General features: G+C 37.9%; 2 protein-coding genes across 7 annotated transcripts in view; one reads left to right on the top strand and one right to left on the bottom strand.

Moving 5' to 3' along the window:
* fig4a (FIG4 phosphoinositide 5-phosphatase a) overlaps positions 1 to 11,647 on the bottom strand; it is a 56,310-nt gene extending 44,663 nt beyond the window's left edge. The window contains exons 1-8 of one of the 3 annotated variants that reach the window (XM_085246370.1): positions 11,339 to 11,647; positions 11,076 to 11,189; positions 8,668 to 8,766; positions 7,520 to 7,643; positions 2,898 to 3,054; positions 1,993 to 2,043; positions 1,206 to 1,369; positions 324 to 452 (exon numbers count right to left, since the gene is read on the bottom strand). In XM_085246370.1, the coding sequence (XP_085102496.1) occupies positions 324 to 452; positions 1,206 to 1,369; positions 1,993 to 2,043; positions 2,898 to 3,054; positions 7,520 to 7,643; positions 8,668 to 8,766; positions 11,076 to 11,138 (787 nt within the window). In that variant the 5' untranslated portion in view covers positions 11,139 to 11,189; positions 11,339 to 11,647. The remainder of the gene's footprint in view (positions 1 to 323; positions 453 to 1,205; positions 1,370 to 1,992; positions 2,044 to 2,897; positions 3,055 to 7,519; positions 7,644 to 8,667; positions 8,767 to 11,075; positions 11,190 to 11,338) is intronic. The other 2 variants (XM_085246368.1, XM_085246369.1) reach the window with 2 other exon arrangements.
* ak9 (adenylate kinase 9) lies at positions 11,640 to 24,191 on the top strand. Of its 4 annotated transcripts, none has more exons than XM_085246364.1 (36): positions 11,640 to 11,887; positions 12,029 to 12,126; positions 12,541 to 12,604; positions 12,684 to 12,757; positions 12,869 to 12,965; positions 13,126 to 13,238; positions 13,409 to 13,579; positions 14,284 to 14,400; positions 14,744 to 14,818; positions 14,912 to 15,013; positions 15,177 to 15,316; positions 15,405 to 15,724; positions 16,209 to 16,327; positions 16,608 to 16,743; positions 16,886 to 16,976; positions 17,082 to 17,146; positions 17,236 to 17,295; positions 17,650 to 17,844; positions 18,053 to 18,189; positions 18,350 to 18,553; positions 18,645 to 18,920; positions 19,015 to 19,133; positions 19,399 to 19,618; positions 19,763 to 19,831; positions 19,915 to 20,127; positions 20,273 to 20,491; positions 20,659 to 20,875; positions 20,967 to 21,168; positions 21,348 to 21,494; positions 21,604 to 21,821; positions 21,956 to 22,152; positions 22,282 to 22,451; positions 22,723 to 22,821; positions 22,982 to 23,084; positions 23,180 to 23,294; positions 23,752 to 24,191. In XM_085246364.1, the coding sequence occupies exons 2-36, from the start codon at positions 12,034 to 12,036 to the stop codon at positions 23,964 to 23,966; spliced, it is 5,172 nt and encodes a 1,723-aa protein (XP_085102490.1). In that variant the 5' UTR covers positions 11,640 to 11,887; positions 12,029 to 12,033; the 3' UTR covers positions 23,967 to 24,191. The 4 variants fall into 4 exon arrangements, with proteins under 4 accessions (XP_085102490.1, XP_085102491.1, XP_085102492.1 ...); XM_085246365.1 differs by having other exon boundaries at positions 11,640 to 11,893; XM_085246366.1 differs by having other exon boundaries at positions 12,705 to 12,757; positions 23,752 to 24,190.
* The last annotated feature ends 136 nt before the right edge of the window (positions 24,192 to 24,327 follow it).

Here is a 24,327-nt window from a genome sequence, read left to right as displayed (position 1 = left end):
GGTAATGGTAATATAACGCAAAAATATTCCTTTCAAAATAAGACACAACTACAACACGGGAAAAAACCCAGGGAAACCTAGTTAACAATAAAAGCCCTGAAAACCATAAATTTCACACCCGAGCCTCAACTGTCACGGCCCGGTACCAAATGACTCACGGACCGGTACGGGTCTGTGGCCCGGGGGTTGGGGACCGCTGCACTAAAGGTACTAACCTTGAGGATATTCTTTTATGGTTTCCATAAAAAGCATAGCAAGTGTGTCATGGCAATTAAAAAGGAAACACTAAATAATTCTATAAACAGCTGATGCTCAAAGGATACTGGACTGGCCACAAAATCCATGGATTATATACATAAGCCAGTCATGATGCACTATGTCCTTGACTCGCTCCAGGAGCTTCCCGTTCCACACATATTTGTAGTAAGGCTCGTTGTAAAGGCCATAAACCACTGTAGAGAGAAAAAAAAAGACTGAAGCATTTTTCTGGACTGGTATCAGTCACGCTCATCAGACCATAAAGATCATATTTAGTGATAGTTATATAACTGATTAATTTTATCTACTGGTATACTACAAAATATGTCATAAATGGCACGAATCCTGTGTCAAAGAATATAAAAGTATTTCCCAAATAGAGTATCTGTGACTTTAATGGTATGTTAGGTTTTAATGTAGCCACCTTAAGTTGCTGTGTCTCACTGCATTTGGACTTGTATTCAATAACTGGAAAGTATATTCTCTTGGGTTAAGATCAGCTGACTGATTTGTCCATTGAAGAATATCCTATTTCTTTGGCTTGAGAAACTCTCAGCAATATACTTTTTTGATCATTAACCATGTGCAGTCTGATCAGTTTTGCAGCATGTGTCTGAATCTGAGCAGAGAGTAAAACCCTGTACAATTCACAATTTATTCTCCCACTTCTATCAGCAGTCACACACTACCAATAAATAATAGTAATGCTGTTTCACTAGCAATCATATATGCAAATTCCATATATTTTGTGGTTTTACCTCTGTACACTACCACAGCATTTTTTGAATAAATAAATAACAAATTATGGACCCAACTGTATATACTTCAGGTACAACATGTATTCCCTCTCCAGATTGAAATCATAGTTTTGTGTCTCCCAATGAGCTCCTCCCCAGCCAATACAATGAAGAAAAGAAATGAAAGGAATATAGATAAACTCCTCTCACCTTTTGTAGGCAAACCCTCATCTTCAAAGATGTCAAAGCTGTCCTGCTTGCTCTGTGTGTGTACCTCTTCCTCAGTAGAGGAAGCTGCTGAAGACCATTGTTCATAAGGTCTCTGCAGCAAAGTCAGGTTGTACTGCAGTGAGTGGCTCAGGTCATAGCTGTAACTAAAGAGCATAAAAGCAAAGTCATATGAATCAAGTACAACCTGTGCTGCACACCATTATTACACCAAGCAATACTTTATACACTCACAGAAATTCTTTTTTCCCCACATATTAGTAAAACCATAATGCAATGCAAATTTATAACATAAACACAATGTTTTACATATCTTTCAGCAGTTATGTTGGTGTTTTAAAATACTATATAATCAGATGAGTGATTAGCAAATCACTCATTTCAAACCTCTGAGATAATTTTCCTCACTGGAAAGGGTTTTTTCCCCTCTTATCATCTTTAATACTGCAAAAACTGTTAGAAAATGATTCATATTATCAAATTAAATCTCCAGGCCATAGCCAGAGTTCCTTTCCCAACCAAGGCCACAAGGTCAAGAAATGCTTTTTAGTTGTTCCTAGCCTTCAAGCTGAGCAGGGCATCGGTACACGTGTTTAGTCTGGTGTGATGCGATATTGTAAAATTCAAAGGGCACTTGTACTAAATAAGCCTAGAGGGAGTGTGCTGAAAGCCCCCTTGATAACAGCATTTATAATCTGACGTAATTTGTGCATATACAAGTTACTGTATCCTTCTAATAGTGAGAGTTTGGAATAACAAACTGTCTTACCTGAAGTAGAAGTTGCTGGAAAGGTCCACATTCTGAAAGATCCTGAGATACCTGTCAGAAGAAATCTATTTTTAAAAACATTTTTAATTTGCACATCCAGTGTAACAGCTATCATTTCATCTACTGCATTCAGGTACTCCTGAACCGAAATGCACAGCAATAGCAAAAACAGTGGTTAACTTGGACAGAGCCTCAAAATAACAACCAAATAAATGTTTGGGTGTATTTCAAGATGGCTACTAAGCAACAAGACTTGCATTGCTGCACTAGAAAGTTAAACTAATGAATCAAAGCGAACAAATAGTTACAACTTGGCAAGTGGTGACCATACTAGCATATGATATATATAGTATATATAATAATGGGAATGCTATTATTATACTATATAACAATGCACTCATCAATATTTCTTCAGCTTTGAGAGATTCTTCCTCTTTTGTCAGACTTTCCACTGTTTTATACAATTTGGGAATTTTGGGTGGTTTAAAAATACCTGATACACCTTTTCCTCAGTCAAGTGGTCAAATAATGTTTTCACACTAAAATTGTGTACATGTGTGAAATCATGGGGGGTTTTTTTTCAAGCCACTATTAGAAAAGCTTCAGTCCTTGTCCACTGGTAGTGGATGAGTCAGCCTTTGTGTTTTGTTTTGTGGGGTTTTTTGTTGTTTTTTTCCTATTTTGGCACATTCTGTATGACAACACTATTTTTGGCCAGACTACAATTGTGGGTGTGAGCAGAAGAGAGTAAGCGTTTTGTTGTTGTTGTTTTTTGCTACAAATGCATTTCAAGATATTTTATTATTTCTGAAAATTTCCATACTCAAAATTAATAAAATCATACAGTAATGTACTTAAATAGAGTGGCCTCAAGGTAATAAATGGGAGACAGAGTAACACAATACCTTGCTTCATCGGGGTGTGTAACTCTGACTGAGTCATTGGGAATGTAGATCATAGTGGTGTCTTCAATTTTGTAGATGGAGTGGCCCCCAATATCAGCCATCTTTCTGCGCTTCGTGATCAACACGATGTAGTACCCCTCTAGGAAACGCACAAATCCTGGCAAAAAGAAGACAAGTTTTAAATCTTTTACAACAATCTCATCAAATGGAATTTCCTTTCCAGCAACATGTAGTGTGGCTCAAAACAAGTTGATTTGTAGGTCAACTTTATTGTTGCCAGCAAATCTGCTACAGTTTTGACAGGACAAACAAGTGAATAGCTCCACTTGCGGAGGTGGATAGTGAATGTATGTGTGTCATATTTGACAATATTAACCATGTAATTTGCTCCATTTACGCTTTGAAATTTTGACCCAGAAAACATCATGCAAACACAGTCAATGATTTGCTTTCAGCATCATACAAGCTATTTTTCCATCTGTGACATTTAGAAAATAATGCAGACAATGTCTGTATGTTTTTAATAATATCTTACTTAGATAAACACAGTTTATGTAAGTGTGTCTGCTAGAAATATACCTCCCCTTCATTATAAAACTATTACTAGAACTAATTTGTTAATGGATGAATTGAGGATCACAATACAGACACACGGCCAAGAGTGCTACTCAGCCCTCAAGAACAGTTGTATAATGTCTCCTGCGGTTTCAGAAGGATTTTTCAAAAACAAGAGACACCATCTTCCACCTAACCTGGAGCTTTAAAGATACATTTTTAATATTTTTAGTAGCTTTATGTAGCTAGAACAGTGGCGAGAAGACAGGAAAGCTAAAAAATATTTTCAGGTATAAACAACACCGGCTGCTGCCCTGCTAAAATCGAACATCTTATACAAATTCCTACTCTTATTCCACATATTTACAAAGAGTAAAACTGATAAAGGAAAATATGGCACAATAGCACTGATAGCAGTCAAAGATATATATTTATTTGTATATGACATTGTGATGCATAAAGTCATAATTTCACTATGTAAATATTTTGATTAATTAGTGTTATTTAACTTAATTGGATATCAATTCATTTTTTTCAGTTTATACAGTTCTTACAGTGGCTTGCTAAAGTATTCGGGCCCCTTGAACTTTTCCACATTTTGTCACATTACAGCCACAAACATGAATCAATTTTATTGGAATTCCACGTGAAAGACCAACACAAAGTGGTGTACAGGTGAGAAGTGGAAAGAAAATCATACATGATTCCAAACATTTTTTTTTTTTTTACAAATAAATAACTGAAATGTGGGGTGTGCGTAATTATTCAGCCCCCTGAGTCAATACTTTGTAGAACCACCTTTTGCTGCAATTACAGCTGCCAGTCTTTTAGGGTGTGTCTCTACCAGCTTTGCACATCTAGAGACTGAAATCCTTGCCCATTCTTCTTTGCAAAACAGCTCCAGCTCAGTCAGATTAGATGGACAGTGTTTGTGAACAGCAGTTTTCAGATCTTGCCACAGATTCTCGATTAGATTTAGACACCAGACAGGTCAGGGATAAAGTTATTGAGAAATTTAAAGCAGGCTTAGGCTACAAAAAGATTTCCCAAGTCTTGAACATCCCACGGAGCACTGTTCAAGCAATCATTCAGAAATGGAAGGAGTATGGCACAACTGTAAACCTACCAAGACAAGGTGGAATTCCAATAAAAGTGATTCATGTTTGTGGCTGTAATGTGACAAAATGTGGAAAAGTTCAAGGGGGCAAGCCACTGTATATTGAGAATCCCACTGAACAGTTTCCCACTTCACTTGTAGTGTAACAGATTTCTTCTCACTTGAAGACAAACACAACCTGAGCTAAAATCTAAAATAACTGATCAATGACAAATGATAACCAACAATGGCAAATGATGCCGCCTAAGTAGTGGTATGTAATTAGTTATATGATTAGTTAGTGAATTTGTCACAAGTTAATCAACATTAGCTAACTTTAATAATTTGTTACTTCAAACTAGAAAGTGGCCTGACATCCAAGTTGGGTGAAAAAAAAAAATGTGTTGAATTGGTAAGTGCAACATACATACTACACATATACACACACACACACTAAGGACTCTTAAAGTTATACTTTGAAGTGGCTTGTACTTAATCTGCAAAACGCTGCAGTTGAAGTTAACCAAAAATATTCCGTTTCATAAACTAATCAGGTAAAACCTTTGAAATAAGAAGTTCTGTTTCACTCATGAACATTCACGTGACAAATTCAAAGTAATGGTGTGCTAGTGTGTCTACATTATCAAAGGTTTTTGTATTTTTTTCTGCATGATGACCGAGAAGCAATAACCCTGTGTAAGATTAAATAACACTTATGAGTTCCTGTATGAGTATACCGGTACTGTCCTTCTTCCTGGAGGAGATGGGTCAGACTGACAAAACCTGCGAATAAAAATATACTTACGCTAATCATATTCATTTTGTACTGTAATAAGAAAGCTACCGGGCAAAAGGCCTCTTAGAATACACCTTGTACCCTACATGGCTACATCACACTTTTATTACATAATAGCAAAATGATGGCTTGCGAACAAAGATGTAATTGGGGTTGGGGGTTGGCGGAGTATCTATATTATTCAAGCAGAGGACAAACAACTGTCTGTGTCAGGGTGACCGACTAACCTGCTGTGGAAATGTCCACAGAACTACTTTGTTGAAGTGGGCAGCAATTATACCCTCAAGTCTTTTTGAATATGATGCTACAAGTTTAGCACACTTATGTTTGGGTTGTTTCTCCCATTCTTCTTTGCAGAACCTCTCACGGTCCAGGTTGAGCATCAATGCACAGTCATTTTCAGATCTCTCGTTCATCTTTCCCTCCACCCTGACTGCAGCAAAACACCCCCACAGCACCACCATGGCTAACTGTAGGGATGGTATTGGGCAGGTGATGAGTGGTGCCTGGTTTCCTCCAGACATGACGCTCAATCTTTGTTTCATTGGACTACATAATTTTGTTTCTCACAGTCTGAGAGTTCTTCAAGTGCCTTTTGGCAAAATCCAGGTGGGCTGTCATGTGTCTTTCACTGAAGAGTGGCTTCTGTCTAGCCACTCAACCACACAGATCTGACTGGTCTGACTGTCTTTCTGGAAGGTTCTCCTCTCTCCACAGAGAAATGCAGGAGCTCTGTCAGAGTGACCACCAGGTTATTGATGACCTCTTTGAGTAAGGCCCTTTTACCCTGATCACTCAGACTGGCCGGGCAGTAAGCTCTAGGAAGAGTCCTCCAAACCTCTTCCATATATAATGATGGAGGGCACGGTGCTCACTGGGACCTTCAATGCTGCAGCAATGTTTCTGTACACTTCCCCAGGTCTGTGCCTCGATAAACTCTTGACTCAGATGTCAGACAATTTCTTGGACCTTGTGGCTTGTTTTGTGCTCTGACATTGTCAGCCATTTGGACCTTATATAGACAGGTGTGTGACTTTCTAAATAATGTCCAGTTAATTGAATTTAAGTGGACTCCAATCAAAATGTAGAAACATCTGACAGATGATCAGGGAAAACATGATGATTGTGATGGCAAAGAGTGAATATTTATATGCATTCTATATTTTTGCTTTTTGTTTTATTTTTTTCCCCAATTGCAAGAGTTTCAAACAAACTTATTTTACTTTGTCATTATGGGTACAATGATATGATGGTATTTGAGGTGAAAAATGATAGCTAGCTCACTAGGTAGTTTATTTGGAACAAAAATTAAAAATAAAAAACTGCTTATAAGGGGAAAAAAAGTCAGTTTAGGATTGTAATCAGGTCTTTAGGGCAACGTACAAAACACAGATGTGCTTTTACTGTCTCAGATAGCTGAAGTAAAATATCCATCCAACCATCCATCCATTCGCTTCCGCTTATCCTTTCCAGGGTTGCGGGGGGTGCTGGAGCCTATCCCAGCTGTCATAGGGCGAGAGGCGGGGTACACCCTGGACAGGTCGCCAGTCTGTCGCAGGGCTAACACACAGGGACACAGACAACCATTCGCACTCACAGATTCACACCTATGGGCAATTTAGATTGACCAATTAACCTATCCCCACTACTGCATGTTTTTGCACTGTGGGAGGAAGCCAGAGTACCCGGGGAGAACCCACGCAAACACGGGGAGAACATGCAAACTCCACACAGAAAGACCACGGCCTGATGGTAGAATTAAGCTCAGGACCTTCTTTCTGTGGTTTTTCATTTTTGTACCCAATTAAACATTCATAAAGGTGTTAAAGAGTTAGTAGTGGTCGGTAACACAATCAAGTGTTGCATAATTCTATTTTATCTTTTTAAACATAGCCACTATTGAAAAAATTGCAAATTAATAACATTTGGGGGCCGGATCTTTTTGTACAACGTGTTACACATGTTAAAAAACATAATGGCAGAAAACACGTGAAAAAGCTGTGAACTATTACAGTGGTTTGCAAAAGACTCCCAGGTGTTCTTTTATTTTGCAGTAATAATGGAAAAACTAGGCCAACACACCCAACTGTAGACTTTGGAGATGAGGTAGATTCTCACATTATTCTGAACTGCAATGACTGTTGCTTTGCCATTGAGTGGAGGAAATGTACTCACCTACAATGCCAAAAGCTGAGACAGTCCTGGACAGGCCAGAGGAACCCTTCTGACTAATCTTAGTCCGGTTGCCCAGGTCCAGGCGGCCCAGCAACTCCCTTACCTCTTGCTGGTTATACACATGCTGGAAACACACACATGCACGCATGTACGGTATTAAATACACATTAGATGAAGTGTTTATAAAGTTTAGTTTATTAATTAGCCACATAATCCTATCTGATTTCCATCTAAAAATCAACACTAAAATATATAAAGCTGTGTTCTGACAAAAGTGACTTAAATGTGCTGCTTGCGGGTGACTAATGGCTTCAGTCAGAACTATTAAGACTTCTTTATTTTCTGTGCAATAGCAGGTAAATGAATAACAGTCCCTGTTTAATCAATGCCCAAAATTTCTACAAAGGGGATTAGATTGACTGCCATTGAGGCAATTAGTCTGAAAATAGATCGGCTGCTTTCTGCATTGGTTCTGAAATGTTAAATGACTAAAGAGTAGCTTTGCGTGCATTTCATCTACAAAAAAACCCCCATCTCATTTACATAATAAGCTTTACAATTGGCACAGACCCCAAAGAGAAACGTAGTAATGTACTGTGTGCTGTATGCTACTGCATTTGTTTTAAGTGCATGATTCTATAGATTGCAATAATTCTCATTCTGTTATCTTGTGGGGAAAAAATTAATTTAGGACTTCTATCAAAGTCTTTTATTCCACTGTCTTCACTTCTTATGTAAAAACTAAAAGACGAGGGAGTATTTCTAGCTTTAAAACCTCCCTAGCAACTCATTAAATTATCCATGCATCCAAGTACAATGCTACACAATGCCAATAAAATTGAAAACACACAGTTTTCTGATGTCATTTTAATATCTTTTGGAATGAGACTGTTGGGTGATGAATATTTATTAATGGATGCTTCATAATAATTGCATCAGAAGGATAATTACCCACAACACAAACAAACAAATCAAAAACCAGCTCATAGATCCTGGTAATAAGAAAAGGGTGTGAACGCAGCCAAACTCTCATCAGCAGCACACTTCACATCAGCTGAGTGATTGCACAATTTCCCCCTTAGGCATGTTTCTTGTGTATTACATAAGAATATACATTAAAATTTAACTCGTGGAAAGTCGTCACTTACCTTATCGTCAATTATAACGAGGTCCTTGGGTTCTGTGCGGTCAATCTTTAGGACTCGATGTTTGGTCTGTGCATGATTGCTCCCAACCAAAAAATACCTCTGAAAATAAAATGACAAGTCAAGTGAGTGCTGCAATGCATTTGGAGCCTATTATCAGAAGAGTCTTTGCAACCTTAACCTTTCACAGCTGCATGTGGTGATAAATGCATAGAGGGAATCTTGCATACAGTCTTCTAACTTTGTGGACTGCAGCTTTGTCCTGGATGATGTTGACTTGGGACCAATTCAGACTTCAACCAAGAGCAGATATGTATTTAATAGACATAGAATCAATCCAATGACAAGTCACATTCCTGCATTGCAGCACCACTGTTGAAGTCAAACTTGAATTTCTTTTTTTCCTATAATAAAACATTTTATTTCCACAGTCCGAGTAAGAATCAGTGTGTCTGAAATTTGTGAAATTACACTCAAGTATGTATTCAACTAAAGGCGATATCTTAAAAACACAGATTGAAATAAGAGTGCATACAGTGCAGAGCACATGCAGGCACAGCACATATTTCATCACAAGTTACATTTTTACAATGTTCTTTTTGTCAAGATGTGTGTCTTCCTTGCATCTTTCTTTCTTTCTTTTAGGTCATTACTCTTCTCATTCAGGGTTGCAAAATGGCCCAAAATTTTCAGTCCACTAAAGAGTGTTAAATTGGAACATCCTGTATCAGCACACTCAGCAACCATTAGAGCATTTTTTTTCCCTGTTCCACCTTTTCCAGTATCTAATTTAACCCTCTTTGTCTGTAACAGAAAGCCTGCACGTGCACTGTTCAGCAGAGGTTCAATAAGAAATTATAAATCAAATAAGACAAATGTTTACTTGCCTTAGTGTCTAAATATTTGTAGCAAATGGGAACAGCAAACCGAAACCCAGCTTAAGCACACATTTAAACCAAGCATGACCACAGCTGGTGAAATGCAGCGACAATTGAAAACATGATACTATTAGAATACGCAGCAAAGAAAGTAGCATAGACACTCTACCTCTCAAGGACATACATCTAATATTTAAAAAAAAAAAAAAAACTAATTTTAACTGCCAAAATCTAATTCACCAATTAAAATGTCCAGATAATTATCACACACATGCTCTTTACTGACCTCATGGATGTCAGGTCCTGAGGTTTCATATAGTCACCTGCAGCTTTTGCTGCCATCTAGTGTACATGTAGCGTGTACACTAGTGTCCCAAACATTTTCCCAGATCAACTATAGAACTCTTGAACCAAAGACTAGAGAGCACTTTAAAAAAAAAAAAAGGTAATAGGTAATAGGTTTTGGCTGTCTTAAATGAACAGTTGTGCCACAGTGTCGTTATCATGGTACTTCAAAGACAGTGATTGTCCTGAATATATATCAAGTTTGTGACATTTATGTATTAGGCACAAAAATTGAGCAATATCATTTTATGAACCTTTGAGCATTTCCCCATTAAGCACATATGTCTTAAGTATGGTCTTGTCTGAAAGCCTTCAGCCACCCCTTATTTGTTTTCCTTCTAAGCAGATGAAAACATGTAATTTTTAAAAATCTTCTTGAGCAATAGTTCTCCAGGTTTTAATGTACAAATTAAAGTTCTTCTCTAGACATCAGCTGCTTTTTCACTCATTTTCAGTCTATTTTCTGGAGATTTTTTTTGTCTGTTAAGCCACTTGACCTATGAATCATTCAAGCATAGAAAAAGCACCTAACTCAAGGAATGAATTATTTACATATAACAGACAACTTAGTAAAGAGCCCATTTTAAATTTTATCTTTAGGCACATCAATACTGTTGCATTCTGTCACAAAACACACAATTTATTTCAATTTCTTTAACCAAACCTTGAAAAAATGCAAAATATAAGATAGCTTGACTGGAATAAAATACTATTTTTGCACAAACAACATGATTGCTAAAGAGCTGTGCAGTGTGGCTTAAAATAATTGAGGAAACTGAACAAAAGAAGAACTGACAGACCTAAAAAAAAAATATCTACAGCAGAAGACTATATCTGAAAGTCGCGTCCTTAAGAAACAGGGGGGAAAAAATCCCACAAACACTCACTTGACCCTAGATAGAAAACACACACAACTGAACACCATCAGTCATAAATTGGCCTCGTCAAAAACACCGGACCTCAACACTACTGAAGCGGCGTGCACAGCACAACAACACGACACAACAAAAGACAACCACCATCTAAAGAGTTTTGAATGTACTATTCCTGAAAACTCCTTAAGGAAGCTTAGCAAAATGGAGAAACAGCGCAGTTTAAAGAACTGTCATCGCGTGTAGTTGTAAACTGCCCAGGTGAATTGGACTTTATGAAGAAATGGTGACATTAAGGGCTCATGTAAAGACTTACTGCTCTGGTCTCGTACAGAACCAGTCGCTGGATCCCACCGATGATAGCTGCTGATTGAGGCATTTTCTATTCTTGAATTGTTCAACAGTCAGTCTGGAAGAGGCTACAGAGGAGCTACAAAGCGAAAGTGAAAAGAAATGAATGTTGTTACATTCATTTCTTCACATTATAAGACACAAAATGACGAGCCAGCATATTTAACAAATGTGTTCATGTATATAGCTTACTTTTTCCCTCAGTACTTCCTAGCTAGCATCACTCACCATTCATCCACTTAGCTTGTATGATTAACCACAAATGGTCTTCATTGATGACAATATACATCTCCCCATGCAGTCGCAACAAATACTGTAAACGCTTCACTTAACAACAGTTAAAATGCATCTGTACTCTGCCCAGTGTATCCCGTTAGCATGTTGGAGTTGAATTTGTTTTAGTCAGGTGACTGTCATGAATGACTTCGCTTGTCGGGTCGTACGGTGCCTCGCAAAGTCAAAAAGCTCGAAGGACTGAAAATGCGATTGATACATGGGTTTACTATCTTTGCATTTGAATTTGCAGCGGCTTTAAACGTTTATAACTGCTCTTGAGTATGATAAATAAATAATTCAATTAATTAATTTATAAACGCTATTTCAACCCTCAAACTCTAAAGGTAGCATTAACTAGGTATTAAGAAACCTTCAGCCAGCCCTTTAGTTTGCAAGTTGTCATGGTAACCGTATATGGATAGCTAGGTTATTGTAACGCTAGTGAACAACTGCGCTAAAAAGGGTATTAGCAGATAAAAGAAAATACAGACACTCGCAAAGGTAACTGTAAGTAACATTGAAGTAAAATATGATAATAATAATATTTTACATATTTGTCAGATTATGTAAACTACACATTCAAGCTATAAAACTGATTGCTTGAATGATTATTTGACTTTTATAATTTCTGTGTTCACAAAGTTTGAATGGCTACTTTAGTAGACAACTTAATTGAAGATGAAGCCGAAAGAGAGAGACTTCTTGCTAAGCCCACCTGCTTTATCATCGTTGGAAGACCGGTAATCTACACACACACACACATATATATATATATATATAAGTGAATATAAAGTGAAATTTAGCTAGGTTACGTATATACCTTTGTAGTTGTGTTTAAGTCCAAAAGACAGTATGCACAGTACTATCTGTCAGTGAATCAGATATGTATATATAAACAAAGAGGAAAGACCATGAATGCCATGCAGTTATAAAACACATTATGACGTTTAGTAGATCATCAAGTGTAAAATGTTTAGGCTATACTTAAAATTCCTGGACACAACTACTATAGAATTTTCCATGTCTTAAGCTGCACTCCACAATCACAAACATCATGCAGAGAGTCCCCACCAAAGCTCAACAAGTGCATACCCAAACACTAGCAAATATTTTTTTCTAATGCTTCAATTCCTCTATATTCCACTTCTTGGCAGGGTGTTGGCAAATCCACCTTGGCCAAAAAAATTGCAGAGTCCTGGAGGTGTATCCTTATTGATGGTGAGTACCCTTTTATGCCTTCATAAAAAAAACTTTTTCATAAAAAAAATCTTTTTACCAATTCGAGATGTGTATGTAGATGAGTTTTCACATCTTTCAGATACCAATCTTCTCAACACACACATAAAAAATGAAACAAAAGAGGGCCTGGAGGTAAGTAAAAATTTCTGTATCATTTGAAAGGAAGCCCTTTGTTCCTGTGATGTGTTTTCTTTATGCTTTTATAGTCATTAGAAACTCTGAGTTGCATTCTGTTGAATATAGCTTTTGGACATCTTATCTGAGGGAAGAAGTGTACCAGAGAATGTGGTGCTGAAGCTGATTCTTGCCAGGCTTAACTCGCCAGATGTGGAGCACTATGGTAATAAATAAGACGTCATTTAATTATGGCTATGCATGCAAAACAAACTTTTCAGTCACCAAATGTTCTTTGCAGATGAAAATAAGATGACTGATAGGTTAGACGATAAGCAATATGATAAGCTCTGCACTGTTTTGTAATTCACATGTTTTTGATACAGGTTATGTACTGAGCTGCCTGCCGTTCATGTCAGAAGAGCATCTGAAGATTAATGAGCAGATTGAACTGATCAAAAACCTCAAGCTAACGCCTGATATTATCATTAACATCAAGGTTACTGTCATTCTCTATTTGGAGTTGTCCATTGCATTTGATTTTTTTTCTTTTGCATAGTTTAATGTCGTAATTTTTTAATCTAATATCTCTTTAAGTTCATTTATGAAAAAGATCTGTCAGGATTTTACTGAATTGATTATAAATTAAATACTTTTACTTTTCACCAGTGCCCAGACAAGGACCTTGTCCAGAGGCTATCTGGTCTGAAGCAGGACCCAGAGACAGGGCAGTTTTACAACAGGGATCAGTGGCAGCGTGAAGAGGTGTATAACAAGGAGAAGAAGAGCAAGGAACAGGATGCAGAGGATGCAGAGGATGTGGAGGATGTGGAGGAGCAGGTATTACTTAAGGGAAAATAAGTGTTGTCACTTGATCATGTAATATGCATAATCATAGCTCTTTTAGTTCTCCCCCCTCCTTTTGTTTTGATGCTTGTAACAAATATAATCCAATGACTGCTGTTTTGCTGCTTTTCCTCTTATTTCATTGTATCAACCAAAACAAACTGACAGAAATCACTGCCTTTAAAATCCTCTGCCTCCCCAATCCCAGCTGGTCAGATTTGAATGACAGAGCCACTGCATTTCTTGAGTAAATAAGAGAAAATGACGTCAGTCTGCAGGTATAGGACTTGCTATCCTTGTTGTCATGATAGCGCTGAGCAAACTAGCCTAAAGTACCAGAAGCAATACCCAGAAGCAGTTGTACTCATGTCTTGGTGTAGGAGCATAAATATTATAAGCTTTGCCATGTTTACCTATGTATTTATTGCCTAGTGAAATAAAGCTATTGATCTAGTTTCAGTCTTAACTGTAAGATTTAAGGGTGTTGAATGCTAATCAGAATTTTATCCAGCAATTCTTAGACGATTAATATTTTTAGCACCTTCCTAGTTCCGTACATGTTTGGATTTCAGTTTTGCATTTTTAGGGGGCTGTTTTTATTTTAGCTAACCTTTTATTCCCCAGGTGATCAGTTGTTATCATAGCAAAGAAAAAACTGCCAAGCTTTGAGTTCCATACTAGTATTTTTTTTTCCTTAGGAAGAGGAACTCTCAAAGGATACCAATGACAGAATGGTGTGGACACCAGAGTATTTGGCTAAAAATGCTTTTGTTCGAATTAACATGTACAAGGATAACATGCTTAGACCACTGGAGGTGAGTTGCCCAGACCTAGACCTGTCATCAAAGTCACCCACTACTGACACACCAAAAATGTAGTTTGTTGTGTTATTTAAAAAAATCTTGAATAAAAATTCATAATTCCTTTAAACCTTGTATTTGAATTTACTTGGGAGATGCTGTTTTTGCTTAACCAGTATGTTTATATCATAAGGCAGTGAACATCCCAGATTTTTTTGACTCAAAAGGCAGTACTTAAGGGCTTTTGAAATTTAACTACAGACAAACTATATACTGTATTAATATTTATTGTTATTAAAAGAATAAATTACAAAAGAAAAACACAGAATGAAAAGTATATTAATTGATATTTTTTCAGGACTACATGGCAAACCACAACCCTCTCTACCTTTTGGAGTTGGATGGAAATAATTCAACAGAAGAGTGGCACTTGGTAAAGACTAAAAAAAACTTCAACAAATAGTATTGGTGTTTTCCAGAAGTGTTGTCTCTGTAAGGTGTGTTTTTTGACATTTTGTACTTCTAGTCTGTTATGTCGCGTCTCGAAACTTTGGCTATAAATCGCGTCCCCGTTCCAGTCCTCCTCCACCAGACTGAGGATGAGGAAATGCCAGAGGACGTTAGCACGGTCTGGAAGTCTTCACATTTTATTTCAAAACACAATCAGTGAATGGGAACATGTACAAAATACTTGTATTTTGAATAACATGTGTACTACAACCATCCCAATAATCCTGATCCTAAGAATTAAGACTGGACTTGCTTTAATATTGAAACCATATCTTTTTCAGGAGGACCTACTGAGAATTATGTCCTCTTACAGGATTATGGTCCCTGGCTTTAGGTGGAGAAGGAGCCGCTGGGGCAGAACTTGCCCTGTTGCTTTGAAAGAGGGCAAGGTCATTCCTGGCAAGCCACAATTTAGTGTGGGGTGAGCAGTCTTTTAAAAACTGTTTCCAGATGAGGATTCTATTGAGTAGCAATGTGAAAATGTGAAACAACTCTCATTCATTGTACAGATTCCAGGACAAACTGTACATCCTTTCGTCAGCGGAGGCACACCATAAATTTGTCACAAACCCTCGCCCTTACCTGTTACCTCCAATGCCGAGGTTACCCTGCAAAGTTTCAATCATTGGGCCTTCCCTTGCAGGGAAGACCACCTTATGTAAACTTCTAGCTCAGCACTATAACACAGCGGTAATTGACATGGAGGAACTGTTGCAGCCAGTTTTGGTCAAGGCTAAAGAGGAGAGGATTAATAAAATTAAAGAGGAGACAACACAGGCTGCTATAGACAAAATCAAAATGAAGATGAAGGAAGATGGACAAAATTCAGGTAAGCTGAACTTTGTTGGTATTTTTTTTTCTATAATCACATGTAGAATTACATTTGATAAACTGTGACTGACAATAATATGTTTTTGCAATAACAGTAATGCCATGTACCATGGCATAATAACTTGTCTGAGCACTATATACTATTAAGAGTGTAGCTTCTATATATATGTATGTAATAGTCCTCCAACAAACTGTATGATATAAAGCAATATTTGTACCTATTGCTGAACAAGTGACTGATAATGTCATACACAGAATTAATGTGAAGGTAAGATGTGAAAATACTTTCTTATAAACCATATGTATCATAGATATGTGAAAAGGAAAGTGCACCCTCTTTCAGTTTCATGGTTTAACATATCAGGACATAATTAAACAATATTCTGGTTGTTGTTGTGTTATGTTGTTCTAACATTTTGAAGCATACTGAACAACAGTATATTTGTATGAAAGAGGATCTTATTTGTTCTGTTGTTTTTAAGTGACAGAGGATCATCCACTGGTGCAAGCCATGGTACTCAGTGCTGTGCAGCAAGCAAAGCAATCGAGTACTACTTATTTTGGCTTGTATGCTGAGATACTAGAGAAGCGTATAAAAGAGGTACGTTAAAGATTTAAACCCAGGTGGGAGATTTACACCGACTTCCCAGTCTTAAGCAGTTAGCATGCATACACGTTCATATATTTGAATGATTAATGACACACAACAGGATTTTTCTGCAACTTTGTTTGGCATTGTTAGATTTTTTTTATTTGTATAAAATCATTGACTTACATCGCACAACACCCAACACTAAATCACGCATACAGGGACATGACACTTAGACAGTCACATGCATAAAGTAAATTTAACTTACGTGATAAAAAGTTTGATGTTATAGATTGAAGAGGTGGAGGGCAAGACTGGGTGGGTGCTTGACAACTTTCCCAAGAACCTTTCCCAGATGGATGCCTTACAGCAAGCTGGACTTCTGCCAGAGGTCTTCTTCTGTCTCACAGACAGCAATGGACACCAGGGTATGAGGCACAAATAGAAAAGTTTAAACATATAAATTTGCATTTATAATTTGCAACAATTTGGTTTGAAATGCCCTTCAGTGTTTACGCATACACTTTGGTGCTTTTTACATTTCCATTAATACATTTTTTCATTGAGCAGTTTTGAGAAGACTTTATGAGATGAATAAAGAAAGTGTAAAGAACACTGTAAAGAAGTTAGAGGATGAACAGTCTCAGGCGATAGAGCTCTCGTAAGTGCACATGAAATGATGTTGTGAATTTTTTTTCTTTGTATGTTTCTGAGTTAGATTTTTGTTGCAACTTTTGTTTTTGTGCCTTAATTCTCTCCATTTTAGAAACCAAGAGGAGCAAGAATCAGAGGGGCAATCAAATATGAAGACAGTTATGGGAGAAGCTCATGGTGCTGGTTTTGGGTTTTTTTTATATACTACCCTTGAACATATACCATTCAATCAGTATAATTTTTATTACATTCTTTTTTATTTTCAGAAGATCCTAAGGAATTGAACACCACCAGCTCTGCAAATCCAAATGCAGTACAAAAAGAAGGTAAAGTTACAACAAGAACATGCTGTTTTGTTTTGTTTGGTTTGTTTTTCTCAGATCAAAAATGCAAATTGACTAAAGAGAGAAACTAGTATACGGTGCATATTCAGGTCAGTCATTCATTGTCAGGATTTCCTGGGGTTTGACTCTCATGACTCTCTGAATTTGGACGTGCGCTGAAATGGCTATGCTGCCCAATAAAAACTCCAATTTTCAATCAAAATCACAGATACATTTTTGAATGTGCTAACTAATTTATATGTTGTATTTGTACTGTTTGTGAGCACCACTGAAGTATCATTAGCATTCTTTCTCTAACTCTCTCTCGTTCACACTCTCTTTGTGTGGTCCAAGCAGCAGTGGTAGTACATGATGATTCAGAGTTGGGCTATGCAGATAGCCCCGAGATGAACGAGTATAAACTGCAGTTACGACAGTTTGTGGGTGAATGGGAGAAAATGCAGTCTGGTTTAACGGTAACCCACTGTACCCTGGAGATTGGCAGGAAAAGCCCAGAGAACCTGCTTCAAGAGATGATCCAGCAGATGGACAGTGAGTGTAAAGCTATGCAGACCAAATCACTGTTGTCTTAGAAACAAATTTGCGCCAGACACACACAAAAAAATACTGAGACAAATATTATGTTATTTTACTGGTAATGGATTGGAATAAATAAATGGTGAACTAACGAGTGATATATCATGTGATATTCTGCTAAAAAGTTCCAATCTAATCTTTAGCTCTCATGTGTGATCTTCAGAACCCTTTCAGTATGTGTCCTGGGAGTTATCAGAGGAGGACATGGAAAAAGACGCAGAAGATATAGAGGCCTTAGCTCAGCTGGAGAGAACAGAGGAAGGCAGTGATGATGATTATTCCCTAGGGGAAAGAGATGAAGTCAGTAAACTAAGGAGTCTTTCAGCTTTAATATCCATATGTTTACAGCGCTATTTAAAATTGTAGAAAGAGAACAAAGAACTTACTGCTTTCTTGACAAATATTAGTAAGGCAAGCAATCCATTGAAGTATGTCTATCTTATCTTCTTAATGAATGCAGGGAGACACCACGACCAACAGATTCTTAGGTGACACCCAGCATTTCTGCCCTGTTGTCTTAAAAGACCATAATGTCCTGCGACCCTGTACCGATGAAATTGCAGCTAAGTATCGTGAGAAGACCTACTACTTCTCCAGCTTAGAAGCCAGGGAATCATTTCTTCAAAATCCTGATCAATTTGTTGCACACACTGAGCCTCTCAAGGTATAACCTTAACATGAAAAGAGAAAGTCATATGCTGTAGTTCTGAACAAAAGTGTCCTCACTGGCTCTTTGTCATGTTTTTCCATCCAAGCCTCCTGCTCTGCGGATGTTTTTGCTCGGCAGCGGAGGCTCAGGCAAGACGACTAATGGGAAGTGGCTTGCACAGCAGCTTGGACTCTTCCATATCCAGTTCAGAGAGCAGCTCCAAATGCTCATAATGGCCAAGACAAAGATGCGGATACCTGATGCTGATGAGTTAGTGCTCTTACAAGATGATTCTGAAGACTTGGATGCCAAAATAATGGAAGCCAGGGCGGAGGACGAGAAGGAGTCAGAGGATCCCTATGATAACATGAATGAGACGGAGGTCAGCTTCAACACAGTTTCATTCTAGCACAGTTTGTTATGATATTTCATTTCAGGTTTTGAATTTCTGTGTATGTGCTTTTCTGTAACTTTAGCAAGAAGAACTGACTGAGGATGAAATGGCCATCAAAGCCTACCTATCTGATGGAGATCCTCTCAATCCAAAGATTCTGGACATGACTATTGCACCATACTGGAAACATGAACCATACAAGTAGCTATTACAAAACTGGATGTTTCCTGCCTCTTCTTGTTTTCTGCCTATTTGCTGTCTTTTTCAGAGCAAATCGCGTTTTTAAAAAAAAAAAGCTAGCTTAGGGTAAACATCTAGTTTTTAGCTTTTTCTAAATGTAAATTTGCTGGAGTAGCTTTATACATAATGAACTTTAGATCGGTAACTTCCCATCAAGGTCTCTTTGAGAGTTTTGGTCACCTTACAAGAGATATTGTTCTTTAACTTAAGATCATCTATGTTCTAGGTCTACAGGTTTTATTTTGGAGGGCTTTCCTATTGATCTGAATGAGGTGCAGTACATGTTTGAGCAAAAGTTTTTCCCTGACGTTGTGGTAATGATGGAAGTGGATGTTGAGGATGTCCAGAGTCGTCTGTTGCCACAGTACCTGGAGATTTGGCGTGAGCGTCGAAACAAACGTGAAGCACAGCTGAAACTCCTTCATGACCTGCGTAAAAAAAAACGGGTAAAAAAATAAGTGATACTTAGGTCCCAGTTTTAGTAACTGTTATTTTTCTGCCAGGAAACATTAGTCTTGCTGTCTGTCTTGACAAATTAGGATAAATTCATTTCTTGGATCTGAAACATTCATGGTAATTTTGTAATTCAGGAGGAGGATATTTCCAAGAGAAAAGCTGAACTCATGGCAGAGCAAGATTTAAAGGCAACTAAAAAAGAGGTAAGCAAAAGAGGTAACCCGAATTATCACATCTGCATTTGATTCAAACGTCTTCTTTCTTTCTGTATTTGCAAACAAAACAGCTCAGTTTTCAAGATGGCACAAAAGATGATGAAGAGCATGAAACTGCAGACATAGAGGAGATGATTGAGGCCCTGCTGGAGGAGGAATTTCCTGCAGAAGAGGATGAGGAAGACATCGAGAATGAGGAGACTGAGGAACTAGCTACCAACAGGCTGGAGATAGGAATAAAAGAGCGTTTTGTGACACAAGAGACCAACCTTAGTTCTGTGATGGTACATATACACAAAACAAAAATGAGCCCTGATCAATTCTACTTGTATTTCATATTCACAACAAGACTTTACTTTAAAATATTTGTATTTTACAATAAAACTAGTTGGATCTTATATATGGTGCTATATGTTGTTCTATTGTTAGGAACTCCTAGGTGAACACAATATACCCAGAATGGTCATCAATGCGTCTCGCAAACTACGCATTGTTCAGTGTCAGCTGCTCAAGAAAATCAAACCCTTGTTGACCAACAGGGAGTCACTCTTCCAAAAATGCCACCCCATCCCCTACAGCCTGGCATGCAAACTGCTGCTCTCCTCTTTTAAGTTCTTCAGTGCCTTTGGCTTCCTGGACCCCATCAAGGTAGGCAGGGTTTAGGAACGTCAGCTGTGCTTCCAATAGTTCCAAGAAATATTTTAATATAATTACTCCTTTGTTTTAAGCTGAAATGTTGACAGAAAAAACAAATATGTAAAATGTCCTTCATAAAGTATACTTTAACATTTTTTTCATCCATTTCCAACCTGTAGCTACACAAAGAAAGAGACCTGATCCAGCCTCTGAAGTGGCCTTTCAACACAACATACCTCCTGCTGTTCCATCAGTATATCTACTTCTTTGCATCTAAGGAGAACTGTAACACATTTATGCTCAACCCCTTAAAGTACCTGCGGCAGCCCAAGCCCACCACGTCACTTCCTATTAAAATAGCAGTGACTGGACCTCCAAAATCTGGAAAGACCACCGGTAAGATACAAGATAGTTAAAAATGAACTTTATTACATTTTTTACTATGTTCATTTCTTTTATTTTACTTTTTGTATTTCTGCTTCCTCAGTGGCACAAATTTTTTCTCAGAAATATGGCTTGGCTCAGCTGTCCATTGGTAGCGTTATGCGTATGGTGCTTGACACTCAGGGGAACACCGATCTGGCTATTCAGATGAAAGAGTATCTCTTACAGGGCCTTGTTGTGCCTGATGAACTGGCCATTCAGTGTCTGGAGGTGGCACTGATGAACTCAGTCTGTAGCATGCAAGGGTAAGACAAAGGGTTTATCACATGTATGTGTTAATACTTAGCAAAACTCAATGCTAGGTGCGATCCGAACTTAATCTTTGGCATGGATTTTGTTTTTTTTAAGTCAAGACTGTATAATTTACTCTATTTTTGTTGGTTTAGTGTGTATCTAATATACTATGATATTTCTGGTATTTCAGATATGTGCTTGATGGGTTTCCAATGACCCTTAAGCAGGCAGAACTGATGGGGTCTCAGAGCATCATCCCCATGATAGTAGTTGAGCTAGAGCTGGACATAGTGGAGGTGCTGAAGAGAGGTCTTGCAGACAAGATGAAGCCCAACAAGTCAGAGAACACAGAACTTATAAATATAATGACAGATTTTAGGTCTGACAGCTGATTATAATTGCAAAAATTATAATCTTCTTGTGTTTCCTTTGTTCTTACACTTTAGGCCTCACTTGACGCACGATAGCTCTGAGATCCTACACATTCGTAATTCCTGCTACAAGAAGGAGGTGGTGCATGTGAGGCATCACTTCCAACAACAATATCAAAACTGCTTGCTTCTCAATGGCCTCAAGAGCAAATGGTGGATCTGGGACAGAATGATAAAAGAGGTCAGCACCAGCATGAAATATATTCAAACTTACCTGGACAGGATACAGAAGGGTAAGTTCAAGAAGAGTTTAAGCTGGTTTATTTCACCAGAAATCCCCTCAAGATGCTGTCAAACTCATGGGCTAAATGTTTTACATGCGCCTAAATGTTGAACCTCTTAACTCCACGCATGATGATTTAACCAGGGCAAGCAGCCTGCATCAACAAGCTGTGCATCACACCCAAGGAGTTTGACTGCCGACTTGGAGAGTTTGGCCAGTACTGCCCTGTCTGCATGGCCCTACATTACCACCTGGTGGACATCTCAGAAACTGCAGCATTGACTCATGCGGCTGAGTACAGGGGACATTATTTCAAGATGTGTGATGAAAACCATTTAGAGGTCAGTTTCTTGGAAGTTCCCCCATAAATTAATTGCAAGATTCATAGGTAAATGCCCAAATGAGTATGGGAAGGCATTCAAACCTAAAAACTGGAACTGGAACTTGTTATCTTGCTCTCTCAATCACAGATGTTCCTGTCTACTCCTGATCAATTTGTCACACCTGGCTGCCCGCACACCCTCCCAAAACCCCACCTCCTGCCAAGGAAGCTGACTGAGATACACGTGAAGAACAGGTTTCCACAGCAAGTTGAGATGAAGGGCTACTGTCCTGTTACTTACCTGGATGGAAAGCAGAGGTACATTATCCACTGTGTCACTGAGAAATATGCTTCAAATTGCTAAAAAAAAAAAAAAAAGAAAAGAAAGAAAGAAAGAAAGAAAGTTGGCAAACATATTTCTTTGTGATTCTGACTTTGTGGTGTCAGATAGACATACATAAGATCCTAAGGATCTTCTCTTTTTTGTAGCATTTAAAATCTAAATACTTTATTCCATCACAGTATGTCAGAAATATTGAATATGTCTTCTGTGACATTTTTTTCACATGGAAGTCTTATTTGTTCTTAGGTACGAAGCTCTGGTTCGAGGAAAGATGGAATATGCTGTGGAGTACAGAGAACGAATTTATATTTTTGAGACCAAGGAGAAACGGGACAAGTTCATGAGGTGTTATTTCTTTGTATATTTGAAAAACGTGTGCCTTTTTTTAATGTTTTCTTTTTTCACTTCACTTTTTTACAAACTACTTTGAGCTACACTTATAAAGAAAGTGGGTGGTGTGTAAACCTTTGGTCTATTCACTGAAATGTGAAATTATTTATTTAAGGACTCCTGAAACCTACTGGGCCCAAAAGCTGCCCATTAAAGTTCCTCCCCTTTCTGAACCTGTACATCTCACCTCCCTTCCAACGCTGGGCTACCTGGAGCAGGTCAGAAACTCTGTATCACATGGAAAATATTGCAGTATCGTCCTGTCTGCTGAGATTTTTAAAAGTACATCCATCAACCACATTGTATTTTTTAGGGTGTGGCAGAAGCAGTGATCAAGGCAATGACAGCTGCCGGGTGTCTCAAACCAAAGCATCCTTATCTCAGTTTAAAGAGATCAGCTCTCAGTTATGTGGCCTTGTATTTGAAAGGTAGGAATGTTATATTTAAACCTTTATTTAATATATTATGAGAAATATTAGGATGATTAAAATGGTAAATGGTCTGTATTTGTATAGCGCTTTACTGGTCTCTAAGGACCCCAAAGTGCTTTACACATCCAGTCATCCACCCATTCACACACACATTCACATACTGGTGATGGCCAGGGACACAACGACCGAGACTGTCGGAGCTGGGGCTCGAACCGGCAACCTTCCGATTACAAGGCGAACTCTCAACTCTTGAGCCACGATCGCTCTTTACTTTAAGTTTAAAGTAAAGATTTTATGTGCTGCTTTACCTCATTCTGAAATGTTTTCCTATCAAAGTTTACTATGTACAATGTATCTCATTCACCTTTTAAGACTTGTTATATGCTTCCAGCACTGAACTTGTTCATGTGTTTTTTCCTACTTAAGTAATAATTCCAATTTTACATTGTTATAGCTTTCAACCACAGGAGTACAGACTCCATTCGCCAGATGTACAAAAAGAAGCTGGCCTCATTTGAAGAGAACTGCATGCTCATCCCCTACCTGAGCACTGTAATGAAGGGGAACTACAGGCCTCCCAGTGAACGCCCGATTGACTTTGAGTTCAAGCTGAACAGGTTTTTGGCCTTAAGCGACTTGCCCGGAGCTAATGGCGTACAGCTTGATTAGTACTTTTGACTACAGCATTGTCATTGTACTTAACGTGATGTGGTAATCTGAGTCTGCAATACAACTACATTAAAAAAAATTACATTGACTTCTTTCGTTTATGTTTCCAAAGACTGTATCTTTAATTATAAAAGCTCTTTTGTCTGTATCATTATTTACCAGTAACTTTCACCATACACATTTCATTCATTTCATAAGCATTTAATTTTCTTTTTCCTGGATTGAAATAAATTTAACATTCAACAACGATCGTGTATACTTTATTAAGGTTTTTTTCTTATCCAGTTTTAGTCAGAAATGGGTTTGACACACATATGAATATCTGTTTCACAGTCTTTAGTAATATTACACAGGGTGTTCC

The sequence above is a fragment of the Mchenga conophoros genome, linkage group LG15, assembly GCF_057382185.1.
Source record: "Mchenga conophoros isolate Kocher_MC1m ecotype Shallow Benthic linkage group LG15, M_conophoros_male_GT1.1, whole genome shotgun sequence".
Lineage (NCBI taxonomy): Eukaryota > Metazoa > Chordata > Actinopteri > Cichliformes > Cichlidae > Mchenga > Mchenga conophoros.
The sequence above is the reverse complement of the archived record's forward strand: the minus strand, read 5'-3'. Positions and strand labels throughout refer to the sequence as shown.

What these genes read in the sequence shown, in the direction of transcription:
- ak9 (XM_085246364.1), top strand. Translation starts at nt 12,034, where the DNA reads ATGGCTACTTTAGTAGACAACTTAATTGAAGATGAAGCCGAAAGAGAG. An exon ending in ACATGCTTAGACCACTGGAG is followed by an intron (nt 14,401 to 14,743) that starts GTGAGTTGCCCA and finishes ATATTTTTTCAG; the next exon opens with GACTACATGGCAAACCACAA. An exon ending in TGTGGCCTTGTATTTGAAAG is followed by an intron (nt 23,295 to 23,751) that starts GTAGGAATGTTA and finishes ACATTGTTATAG; the next exon opens with CTTTCAACCACAGGAGTACA.